We start from the raw sequence: 13434 nt of genomic DNA, 5'->3' as shown, positions 1-13434 counted from the left end.
TGATCTTGATGGAATTGTCAGGGAAGAGGCCACAAAGCACGAGGTCAGCTTTAGAAAGATTTTGTTTGAGAAAGTGGTGTAAAATCCATGCTGATATGTCAGTTAGTTAGTCATGCAGGAGGAGATTGGAGGAGTAAGTTGAAGTGTAGGAAGATAGACTTGGGTGTCATCAACACAGAGATAGTATTTGAAGTTGTGAGAGGGTATTAAAAGACCAAGAGAGGAAGTGTAGATAGAGAAGAGTTCCAAGGAAAAAGCCTTGTGGGACCCCTACCGAAAGGGGAAACGTCGAGGAGGAGACGGAGTTGTAGGCTACACTGAAACGATCATTGTGATAGACAGGGGAAGACCAGCAGAGTCTTGAAGACCAAGGGAGTGGAGTCTATAGAGGAGAAGGGGGTGTTTAACAGTATTAAAAGGCCGCAGAAAGGTCTAGCAGTAAGAATATGGACTAATAGCCAATGGTTTTAGCTGATAGTAAATAGTTAGTGAGTTTTAGGAGGACAGTTTCTCTGGAGTTCTGTGAGCAAAAGCCTGTAAAGGGTCAAGAAGGTTGTTGTCAGTGAGGTAGGACAATTATAGATTACGCATTCTAAAAGTTTAGCAGTAAATGGGAGGAAGGAGATGGGTCTTAAAGCGGTGCTCCACCCAAAAGGGGAAGTTCTGCTTTAAGCCTTTGTCCTCCGTTAAGGATTGACACCTTTGGGGAGCAGGTACCCAAATTTGACAGGCACCCGCTTCCACTTCTGATACCGTAGCCTAAGGCAGGTCTCAGAAGTCTACAGCACCATTCACAAAGTGCAGTGCTACTCGCACATCTGCAGTGGGCACCCAGCTGTGAAGCCACAAGCTGCCACAGTCGAGTGCCCACACTGAAGATACCGGTGCTGGGGAGAGAAGACGGCCGGGTGAAACCAGCCGTGGCAAGGACACTGCTGGACCGAGCAATGGGTAAGTGTCTGTACTTTAAAAGTCAGCAGCTACAGTTTTTGTAGCTGCTGACTTATCTTTTTTTATTCAACTGGAACTCTGCTTTAAGTTGTTCAAGCGGGTGGGTTCATTGAGGGCTTTTTAAGTACATGGATGATCTGTGCATGCTTTAGAGGGAAAGGGAAGGTGCCAGTAAAGAGGGACCGATTGAAGATGTGAGAGAGAGCACATAGGATAGAGGAAGAGGGCAATTGTAGCAGTTGTGAGAGGTGGGTGGGTGTCTGAGAAAAGTTTGGAAACCTTTTCTGTAGTTGCAAAAGAGGAAGTTACTGAACATGCTGTTAGAGCAGTGGTTCTTAACCTTGTTGGAGGTACTGAACCCCACCAGTTTCATATGCGCATTCACCGAACCCTTCTTAATTGGAAAAATAAAATATGATTTTTAAAATTCAAAACATAGGTATATATTTATACATAGGTGCACAAAATGAACAAAACCGTTAAGAACAAAGAACAAAACCATTAAAACATGATTTTCACACAAAAACATAATAATGAATATTTACTGCACGAATCATATGAGTCGGGTGTGGGTCTTCACCTCTGCCGAACCCGCGAGACTGACTCACTGAACCCCTGGGGTTCGATCGAACCCAGGTTAAGAACCACTGTTTTATAGTAATTCATCCCCCATATAGTAATTCATCCCCCATATAGTAATTCATCCTCCATAGTAATTCATCCCCCCTATAGTAATTCATCCCCCCTATAGTAATTCATCCCCCCTATAGTAATTCATCCCCCATATAGCAATTCATCCCCCATATAGCAATTCATCCCCCATATAGCAATTCATCCCCCATAGTAATTCATCCCCCATAGAGTAATTCATCCCCCATAGAGTAATTCATCCCCCATATAGTAATTCATCCCCCATATAGTAATTCATCCCCCATATAGTAATTCATCCCCCCTATAGTAATTCATCCCCCATATTAATTCATCCCTTATATAGTAGTAGTAAGTAAGTAGCAAGTAGTAAGCCAAGTCCCCCCTGTGTCAATTCACTTACCTTTGCTCCGCGCGTTCCTCTCGCCGTATTCCCGCGCCGTTCCGGTCTTCAGGGCGGACTGTGAGAGGAGCCTAGCTCCTCTCACGTTCGTCACACTGCCCCCCCTACACACATCCTGACAGCCAATCACTGGCTATCAGGATGTGAGTGGCAGCGAGACTGGCCAATCATTGCATTTGAGCGCGCTGCCCTGGCTGTTTTTTTTTTTGGATCACGCTGCAGAGTACCTGCCGCCCGAGAGGAGGGAGGGGAGCGGGCGCCCGGCACACAAGAGCCGCATTAAAGCGTGTAAAGAGCCGCATGTGGCTCGTGAGCCGCGGCTTGCCGACCACTGGGCTAAGCGATGTTGCGTGACCACCTGCAGCCAATGATGGACAAGCGGGGCATGTCATCACGAATCATATGAGTCGGGTGTGGGTCTTCACCTCCGCCGAACCCGCGAGACTGACTCACCGAACCCCTGGGGTTCGATCGAACCCAGGTTAAGAACCACTGTGTTAGAGTATATTAAGAAGGTAAGATAGCTGTAATTCAGATTTTTTTCAATGCCAAACTACACAGAAACTAATTTTTAATTGTCCCTGTTCACACTTGTACACTCAGGTCATCCTCTGCTCTACACTCAAAGTACACACACACAAAAAAAAAAAAAAAAAGCACACAAGCTTGTTTTGAGGGTATTTTTGGGCCCCATAGACTTCAACATCAGCATCTGTAAACGCACAACATGCACGGTTTCACACCTAAAGGACGCTTCTCCGCTACAGCCCAGGAAACAAACTCCTGAAACTTGATACATGTGCAAAAACATCCATAAACCAATGACTCCTATCTAAAAGCACTCACTGATTGATCTGCGATTCCAACATGTATCCTATTTTCCTTTCTGACATCTGCTGTGACCACTACTACCCCATACAGACTCATACTGTTCCTAATATTAATGCAGATATTGCAATTTCAGAGCTCAGAAAGTGTTATCCTCTCCATTATGTGATCATTGTGTGAGACTGTTGATTGCCTGCTAAGCTCAAGCAGTATCTTGGAAGTGGTTATAGCTGCCTCAAAGTCTAAAGAAATGCGGGCAGCACAGTGGCTAAATGACTAGCACTTCCACCTGGCAGTACTAGGGTCGTTGGTTCGAATCCCAGCCACCGCACCTCCTGCCTGGAGTTTGCATGTTCTCCCTTTGCCTACGTGGGTTTCTTCCAGGTACTCCGGTTTCCTCCCACACTTCAAAGACATGCTGGTAGGTTAACTGGATCCTGTCTAAATTGGCCCTAGTATATGAATGTGAGTTAGGGACCTTAGATTGTACACACCTTGAGGGTTAGGGACTGATGTGAATGTACAATATATATGTAAAGCGCTGCGTAAATTGACAGTGCTATATAAGTACCTGAAATAAATAAATGGGTATTTTGCAGTGGTGGCCACAGAAGGAGGCTTGGCTGAAGAAGAGAGTATAAAAAGGTGGTAAGAGGGTGGGTTTTACATAGACATGGTCAGTTTGCCCAAGCAGGAAAAGTGACATAGTCTCTAAGAGATTTTACTACCGACCACTTAAACTTGGTCAACTCTCTTACTAAGCCCTTTCTCCCTTGAATGCTCAGTTTGCCTGTGCGACCAACTCTTGGAAGAGTCCTGGTTGTACCAAACTTCATGTAAAAATTATGGAGGCCACTGTGCTCTTTGGAACCTTCAGCCCAACAGAAATTGTTTATAGCCTTCCCCAGATCTGTGCCTTGCAAAAATCCTGTGTATGAGCTCTGTTGGCAGTGCTTTTGACCTCATGGCTTTTGCTCTGAAACAGTATGCACTGTCAGAGGTATGTGCCTTTCCAAATCATGTCCAATCATTTTAATTTACCACAGGTGGAATCCATTCAAGATGTAGAAACATCTCAGCAACGATCAAGAGAAATGGGAGGAACATGAGCTAAATTGCAAGTGTTGCAAAGGGTCTGAATACTTATGCCAATGTGATATTTAGTTTTTATCTTTTTCATACATTTGCAAACATTTCTAAATTTCTGACTGTACGGAGTGTAGATTAATGAGAAAAAAAATGAATTTAAACGACTGTATTATCAGGCTGCAACATAACAAAATATGAAAAAAGTGAAGGGGGGTCTGAATACTTTATGAATGCACTGTATAAACATTAATCTAATAGGTGTCCTAGCTAGGCCATCATCAACTCTATATAAATTGCATCAACCTGGCGAATGGCAAAATGATAATATGCTTTCAACGCATTTCACAGACACCTTAGTTGTTGCAGCACCGATCAGAAAACAATGCGAGTCCATAGTATAAATGTTTCCTAGTTCATTGGTCTATATTATATCTAGTGATCTGTACTGGGATGCAGGTTAAGGTAAGGCAGCCATGTGCCTGGATTACAGGGGTATCAGTAAGATGGTATGCTATTAGTCTATTTATTTATATGGCTCGGTTTTAATGGGGATCTCTTCAAAACAGTTCTAATAATATATTTGCTTTATATTATGTAAATGTTTACAGTGCTTAACATTGGGACATGATCCTCATAGAAATGCTTACTGTTCCCTCCTGAGGAAGCAGACCAAGTTGTCCATACAAGTCAAGACTGTATTATCATCTTGCCATTTGCCTGAATGATGAGACTCACACACACACTCACAAACAGTATACTGTATACACTATTGGAGTATACACCATTTTGTTATATTGATCATGTATCAGATAAACATTTTAGTGTAAAAAATTATTTTACAATAAAGTATCTTTTGAGTGCACACAGAAACAAGCATTTTAAAACATAAAAGTGAATCTGTGGCCCACGGTACTGAGAAATACTGTATAATACAACATCCAACCCTAGTCTACTTTCTTTGCAGGATGCCCTGGAACAGATTCCCTGGTGAGGAGCCTAGTATTACATAGTGATGGGACAGAAGTGAGATAAGGGTTCCATGAAAGTATGGGGCTAGGCTCCTGACCAGGAAAACTGGTGATATTGTCTACCACAGCCTCCAGATTCTGGGGACCCTGGGTACTAGGAAACGTGATCGGGCGTGCAGGCCCCTAGGAGGTGGCTACTATCCTATGTCAAAATTAATTTCATATATTCAAAAATTTACATTAAAAAGATACATATAAGATTACGTATATTAGGTTGGCTATAATTACATATGGGACTTAAAAAAAAAAAAAAAGGGCTAAGGATTTCCCATAACCAGCTGCACATGAAAAAAACCAGAAGAGTTCTTATTTGTATTACTGGAATTATTATTTATTGAACATCTTTAGTTTGTGAACAGAAATATAAAGAACGAAAGCCTCTTTCGGTTTTAACACGCAGAGCCATGAAGCCAAAAATCTTCTATAACATTAATGTGCCATATGGGCTTGTTGAATTAAACATAATACCAGCTAGACAGCAAATCAAACATAAAAAAAGACAAGTTAACAGCATTTTAAAGCATAAATAAATCTGTAAGCGCTCGGCGGGATAATATTGTAAACGCACACTTGTGAACAATTAAACTTTAACAAGTCAGTCTCTCAACGGCTGAAAGTGCGACTAGCACAAGGCAAAGCAATTAGGGCAACGCTGCTTGTCGCTTGCAATCACTTCACGCCCTGCTGGCAGCCCTTACCTTTTCAGGGTTGTTAAACACATCAGACTGCAGATTGCCATCCAGAAATTCATTAAAATAGGTCATCAGTTTTTGGGCCTCCACAGCTCGCTGCCTCGGAGTGTTCACCCCCTCCAACAGGTCACCAAGATGACACACCTTCGTGGCCACATAGCTGATGTGCTCATCCAGTTCTTGAAAGTGCTGAAATGCTATCTGAAAAGACACAGATAATACCATCAGATTATCCTGCTGTGAAAATAATAAATAAAATAGAGTAACAATCAAAGACTTTTTAATATTGCAGCTGGGCTAAAGTCCACTTAGTTTACTTTTACTGTCTGCATGAACAATTCCTGACACGTCACAATAGAATACAGTATCATTGTTCAGAAAAGCTCAGGTGACTTTGCCTAGGCTGATATGATGTTATCAGCTTGCTGCAGGCCAGAGACATCATTTCCTTAGTCTCCTTTGCTTTTGTGTTTAAATTGCAACACTAGAATGCTGTAGAAAGTCAAAAACCTGCAGCAGAGGTTCAGAGTATAGTAGTCATAAAAAAGAGGAAGACACCAAGAGGATGGATCATTATTTTTTAGTCAGCCTGCGTCTAAACCAAGGCTTTCCTGAAAAGCAATCTACATTCAGATGCTTTTTAGATCCGCTTGACAGGCAGTGAGGAGGTGATGTGATGCCTACCCATAGCCTACTTTACCCATAATTATCACACAAATGCATTCACATGGTTGTGAGACATTTGCAGCGCTTCCTCATTTACTTGAATGGGTTGCGGTCATCTGGCTCACTGGTCAAATGTTTGCTGGGGGTGAGAAGTAAAGCATCACGACATCCCCGTCCACTGCCATTGCAGCTTAAGGGGGGGGGGAATTAGAAGAATGCAAGAAATGTGTTTCAAACACATTTTTAATGCCCTCCCACAAGTCTAATTAACACTAGCAGTTGAGGAGCACTAAAACCCCGCAGCTGAGCCACACTTTTACTACCCCCCAACCACTACCTCCTTTAGCTGTAGAGGCAGTGCCAGGTGTGTACACATGCTGCAGCAGCAACAGGAATTATACCGTTACGCTCAAGTTAATGGAGCCTGCAAGCACCCCACAACTGCAGGATTCAAGATGTTAAAGAAGCCCATGAGGAGGTGATACAATACCTCTTCACTGTCTGTTAAAGGCTCTCTGAAGAAGGATCAGAATGAGCCCTAAATGAGCCCTCATGCAAAGTGTCTCCTAATCAATCCAAAATGTAATAGATGTCCGTTTTAGAGTTTCACATTTTTTCATACTACCAACAGGGACTAAGAGGGACTGTCATCTGTTCCCAGCCCCACTCACACAGAATGACCATTTGTGTTACATTACAATACTGCAGCAGGAGAGCTGAAATAAAGTCAGAGACAGATCTGGGAACACCAGTATGGAGTATGCCTGGAATCCCCAAAAAGAAAGATCAATGGGTAATTCATTCTACTATAATCCATCTGTAAGTAAAGTGTTAGTACTTGAATGGATTGACCTTGCCTAAAGGCAAAGGGCCTAAACCCACAGTAGCCAAGCAACAATTGTCTTTCCTTATTCTAAACTGACGATTAGCCAAAACTGATTCTATGAAGTGGGTTACTACACACTCGTTTTACTTTGAGATAGAGACATATATAGCTTTTCAGCAAACGCACATCAAGATGTAATGCATTTTGTAGCACTGTATCTCCTTTAACTATGTACTTCTAGAACTGCCTGTTACAACAATAGTAGAAGGGGAACTATATATTTAAGCATATCATAATTAAAGTATAACATTTACCCTGGACATACTGTAAATAAAGGAGGAATTGGCTGACAACCCAGTACACTTGCTTTTCCCCCTGACAATACTACGGTAGTATACACGAGCCCACCCTGTTCTATAAAATCCTAATACACCAGGGGTTCAAATCAGCCTCTCAAAACCGCTCAGTAGTCCGTGTACACAATGTGAGTAAATGGCTATCATTTGTCCTGGCAGGTGTGAATCCTACCTGGAAAACTGGAAATGTGCATGGAGTCTAGAGTTTGTATTTTCTTCCTATGGTTACACAGGTGTTGCCTCAAAAAGAAGCGTTGAATGAACAATTGTGGTAGGAACACTATATTGTGAGCTCTTGCAAGGGAAGAAAACTGATGCGAATGGTTTTATGTGCTCAGTGCTTCTGCAGTAGGAAATAGACATGGAAGGAGGATGACTGCACAGCAGGGGATGTCCAACACAAACCATTCACTTTTGCATGGGTCCATTTATACCGCAATGCACTGTAATCCAAAGCATTTTTGTGGGTTGAGTTGTGTTATGTTAGGCAGAAGGTACAAAATTCAGAATACTACCTAGGAGATGAGAAACTAAGAAAAGACCACCTTTTGTTTCTTATCTCTTAGATAGTATCCTCAATGTTGAACCTTCTGCTCCTGAAGAAGCAGAACCATGCAAAACATGTTGAGCTTTATAGTATCTGCTTCCCTTATGTCGCTCTGGCTGTACTAACACAGGAGGGCGTAGCACGCAATCTGACTCCTAACAGCTCTGCTTCTCCTCCTAGTAAGTTGTAATTGTCCCACAGCTGTCACATGATACATGGGGCCAATCACAGCACCCTGTACCATGTTACCAGCTCCTGCCAACCACAGACATTATCACACACATTTTTTAAGTTTTTTTTTTTTTTTTAAACTACTTGCCAACTGCTTACCCGCACTTTGCAAGTGAGCAGCAGCTCTGGGCAAAGTGACGTAATCTTGCGTCATTTCCTGTTTTGTGGTGTGAACGCGCCTGCACCCCCCGCGGTTGGTTCAGGGAGAGATCAATAGAATGATCATGAACAGAACTATACTAGTGCCTGCTTAGTATAGTGTCCCCAAAAATGCAGTGTTAGCAGGATCAGCCCCGATGCTGCCAGCACTAGTGTTTAGCCCTTCCAGTATTTTTCACAGAAGATTTGTACCAATTGATTGTGGGCCAAAGCAATTTATATGCACAATAATACATCGCCGTCCACCCAAATTCAGCTTGTGCCAGACAATTCGCATGGAAACCTATCACGGTTTCTGAATTTAAAACTTTTTTGGGCCTAACCCTCAATATGGACATTACAAAAAAGAATGATTGCATTCATATTGATCCACAGAGCCAATGTATCATATGTCAGTGTTCTCTGCTGTTACATATATGCCCAACTACTACTGGTACGTTTTTACAAGCAGCGGGCAGGGACATCCCGCCCAGCCCCACCCCTCCTGCTGCCTTCCACAGTCTTCTTTGGCTCTCCGGCCCCATAAGGGAATCCAAGAATGCAGCCATTAGATCCGCTGGCTGACCATAGAGCTGATCAGAGACCAGAATGGCTCCAATCATCTCTATAGTCTAAGAAATACGAAGCTACGAGCATTTAATCACTTCAGTTTCGCAGGATATAAACAACGCCATTAGTAAATTGGGAAAGCAGTCAGAGGGGATATTTACAATCCCTGTGATAGCAATAAAAGTGATTAAAAAAAAAAAAAAAGCACCCTTGTTCCCCTGTATGCACGCAAGCGTTGACCCCATGCAGGTATGTAAACAGCGGTTGCACCATGTATGTGAAGTATAGCCATGAATGTCACATTGAGGGCAGTAATTCTAGCACTAGACCGCCTGTGTAAATATAAGTTGGTGACCTGTAAAGGCTTTTAAGATGTTGCCTATCAATAATAAAAATGTATGTACTTTGTTGCCATTGCACGGGCATGCGCAGTTTTAAAGCATGTCATGCTTGGTATCTATTTACTCGGCGTAACTTCTTATACTTTATCAAACAGTTGGGCAATATATTGTGTTTTTGTGCATTAAAATTCTAAAAAGTGTATTTTTCCCAAAAGATTTGCATTTGAAAAAATCTGCGCAAATACTGTGTGACATAAAAGATTTAAACACCCACCGTTTTATGCTTTAGGGCTTCTGCTTTAAAAAAAATATATAATGTTTGGGGGTTCTAAGTAATTTTCAAGCAAAAAAACAGGTTTTTTTGCTGTGAACAAAAAGTGTCATAAAAGGCTTGGTCTTCAAGAGTGGGTGATGTGTGGAATAAGCTTCTAATGTTGGCTCTGCAATGCCAGGATAGTAGAAGCCCCCCCCCCCCTCCAAATGACCCCTTTGTGGAAAGTGGACACTCCAAGGTAATTGCTAAGAGGCATAGTGAGTATTTTGTGGATCTCATTTGATACATGTTTTTGGAAAACGAAGAAAGAAAACAAAAATGTATTTTTTCTTTTTCAATACCCTGTGACAAAAATGATATCTGCAAAATACTCACCATGCCTCTTATCAAATTCCTTGGGGTGTCTACTTTCCAAAAAGGGGTCATTTGGGGGGGCGTTTGTACTATCCTGGCATTTTAGGGCCTTCGAAACTGTGATAGGTAGTGGGGAAGTGACATGAGGAAATATGCCCTTTGAAAGCCTGGAGGTGGTCATTGGATTTTAGGGGCTTGTATGTAGCTAGGCTGCCAAAAAGTCTCTCACATGTGGTATCCCCATATTCGGGAGAAGTAGAAGAATGTGTTATGGGGTGTTATTCCACATATGCCCATGGCATGCATGAGCAATATATCATTAAAGTGACACATTTGTGTAAAAAAATAAAATAAATAAAATTGTCATTTTCAAAACATTTGTGGAAAAAAATAAAAATGTTCCATGGACTCAACACGCCTCTCTGAAAAATCCTTGGAGTATATACTTTACAAAAAGGGGTAATTTTGGGGGGGGGGGGGGGTTACTGCCCTGGCATTTTAGCACCTGAAGAAATGTGATAGGCAGTCAGAAAGTAGAAGCTGTGTAAATTCCAATACATATACTATAGTTTGTAGACGCTATAACCTTCACACAAACCAATCAATATACATGTATAGAGATTTTTTTTTCCCAAAGAAATGTAGCAGAATACATTTTGGCCTAAATTTAAGACTAACTTTGAGTTTATTGGATATTTTTAATAACCAAAAATGGAAAATATTGTTTTTTCCCCAAAATTTTCGATCGTTTTTGGTTATAGCACAAAAAGTTAAAACCGCAGAGGTGATCAAATACCACCAAAAGAAAGCTCTATTTGTGTGAAAAAAAGGAAAAAAAATAAACAGCAAAAAATGGCCTGGTCATGAAGGGGGGGTAAATGATCAATGGATGTGGCACCCCATAATATTTATATTACGCAGGACTCTGCTTCTCCTTTTCTGATGATTATACTGTGCCATCTGGTGAGGGTTAAAATTCCAGCTGACACAGTGCAAGATGACAGTCTACTCTGTGTTTTAAACTAAGATTTATAATTTAAGTTGTGCACCAATATAGTTTTGTAATTTTATAAATGATTTTGTTGTGGTGCCCATGAAGTCCATGGAATATGGTCCAAAAATTCTGTACTCACATATTAAGTAATATTGGGACGTGGCACTTCTTTATTGTGAAGTGTAATGAGCAATCATTTGATTGCCGTTTACATTTTGAAGAGACTATCAACGCATCTCAATGGACAAAAATAGGGCCTTCTCAGAGTATTTGCATCTATGCGTTCTGGTGCACTGCAGCAGATGGTATGTGTTTTGGGTTGCAAATAACAATAAATGGCAATGCACTTAAAAATAACAAACAAAACACAACACACACAGGTAGACAGAGTCCAATAATATACTGTTTCCTATATCAATGGAACCTTCACTTCACATACAGCTCTTCACAGAAGAACAATGTGCACACTGAGATGAGTACTAAGGGGGCCAGCAATGGAAAGTGACAAACATCCACTTATGTGTAGAAGCCACTCTAATGAACACCTGCACACACTTCACCTCTTAGCAGCAGATCCAGCTGATCACTGTACAATAGCCCATGTGTAAGAGTGGACTGTCTTCCAGAAACATAAGTGATCCAAGAAAAAGCTGGAAGCTGAAGATACTTTTTTTTATATCCACTACTGTGGCGTCAGAGCAGGTCTTCCTTCCACAGGAAGCCAGGGCTAGCTTGTTCTTCCTAATTTTATTTTTTATTAGATAAAACACTTATGAAGCTTGCACAGCTCAGAGCCAAATACAATAATGCTCCCATTTACTAGCAAAGGACATCAGTTAACTATATACATTCACCAGCCACTTTATTAGGTACACCTGGCCAATCGCTTGGTAACTCAAATTGCTAATCAGCCAATCACATGGTAGCAACTCAATGCATTTAGGAATCTAGACGTGGTGAAGACGACTTTCTGAAGTTCAATCCAAGCATCAGAATGGGGAAGAAAAGGGATTTATGTGACTTTGAATGTGGCAGGGTTGTTGGTGCCAGACGGGCTGGTGTGAGTATTTCGAAAACTGCTGATCTGCTGAGATTTTCACACACAACCAGGGAAATTGAGACTCATCAGACCAGGCAACGTTTTTCCAATCTTCTATTGTCCAATTTTGATGAGCCTGTGTGAATTGTAGCCTCTGTTTCCTGCTCTTATCTGACAGGAGTGGCACCTGGTGTGGTCTTCTGCTGCTGTATCTCATCTGCTTCAACGTACTGTGCGTTCATAGTTGGTATTCTGCATGCCTTAGTTGTAACAAGTGGTTTTTTGAGTTATTGTTGCCTTTCTATCCTCTCGAACCGATCTGCCCATTCTCCTCTGACAATAAACAAGGCATTTTCATCCACATAACTAATGCTCACTGGTAAACCCTAGAGATGGTTGTACATGAAAATCCCAGTAGATCAGCAGTTTTTGAAATACTCAGACCAGTTTGTCTGACACCAACAACCATGCCACGTTCAAAGTCACTTAAGCCCAGTTTCTTCCCCATTCTGATGTTCAGTTTGAACCTCATCAAGTCATCTTCACCATGTCTAGATGCCTAAATTGCTGCCATGTGATTGGCCGATTAGCAATTTGTGCTACCAAGCAATTGAACAGGTGTACCTTATAAAGTGGTTGACACACACCACACACACTTTTGGCTATGCTTCTCCTGGAGATCACAGAAGTGCAATTTATTCTTCATTCCTGTGACCTGTTTTAAGTTGCAGCTAAAGCCCACTCATTGTCATCTGACATCACAAAGCCCAGCCAGGTTCTAAAAAAGATCTCAACCATATGATTTGTGATCCACCCAGGTGCCTGAACAGACAGTTGGCTCAACTCCTCAGAACACCGTTCCCACCTCCTCCACAGCTCAGCGCTCCAGTGAGCGGCAGGGGGCAGAGCAGAGAGCCAGTGACTGACAGTCACCGTTCTCTGCTCAGAGCGGAGGGGAGAACTGAGCGATCAGTAGTGTTTGATCGGTCAGTTCTCAGTCTCCGAGCCAGAGTGGGACAGATGCAGCATTGGATTGATGTTGCATACCCCTGGTTTAAAATAAAAATCTATTTATTTTATTTTTGGCATGGGGAATGAATGAAACCTGTGTCAGATTTTAAATGCTATGTCCAATTCAAGAAGATCTGTCTTTGCTTCCTGTTCTAACAACTGTCACCTAGACAGGAAGAGAGGGAAAATTTCCCCAATGGGAAAACAGCATTTAAGATCTGAAAGGATTTCTAACTCTTCCCTACCATACTAGACAAATAGTTTTCATAGCCAATTGGTAGTAAAGATTTCACAAACCCAAAGGGTGCAGAGTGCTGGCTGTCATTAATTCATTAGCGACTGCTTGTTACTAACAATTGACATCTGTAAGGTTCCAACCCGTGGAAACTTGCAGGAATTGGGCCCTCCAAGAAAATTCCAGCCATCAGAATCCAGAAATTTGACCATC

The 13434-nt window shown here is 41.8% G+C and overlaps 1 protein-coding gene across 1 annotated transcript in view; it reads right to left on the bottom strand.

Moving 5' to 3' along the window:
• EXOC5 (exocyst complex component 5) overlaps positions 1–13434 on the bottom strand; it is an 88030-nt gene that overhangs the window by 53638 nt on the left and 20958 nt on the right. The window contains exon 4 of the mRNA XM_089661142.1: positions 5646–5840. Coding sequence (XP_089517268.1) covers positions 5646–5840 — 195 coding nt within the window. The remainder of the gene's footprint in view (positions 1–5645; positions 5841–13434) is intronic.

The sequence above is a fragment of the Staurois parvus genome, unplaced genomic scaffold (genome assembly GCF_062004578.1).
Source record: "Staurois parvus isolate SC_StPar_1 unplaced genomic scaffold, SC_StPar_1.0 ptg001316l, whole genome shotgun sequence".
NCBI lineage: Eukaryota > Metazoa > Chordata > Amphibia > Anura > Ranidae > Staurois > Staurois parvus.
Note: the sequence above shows the minus strand (reverse complement) of the source record. Positions and strands in the feature narration are given on the sequence as shown.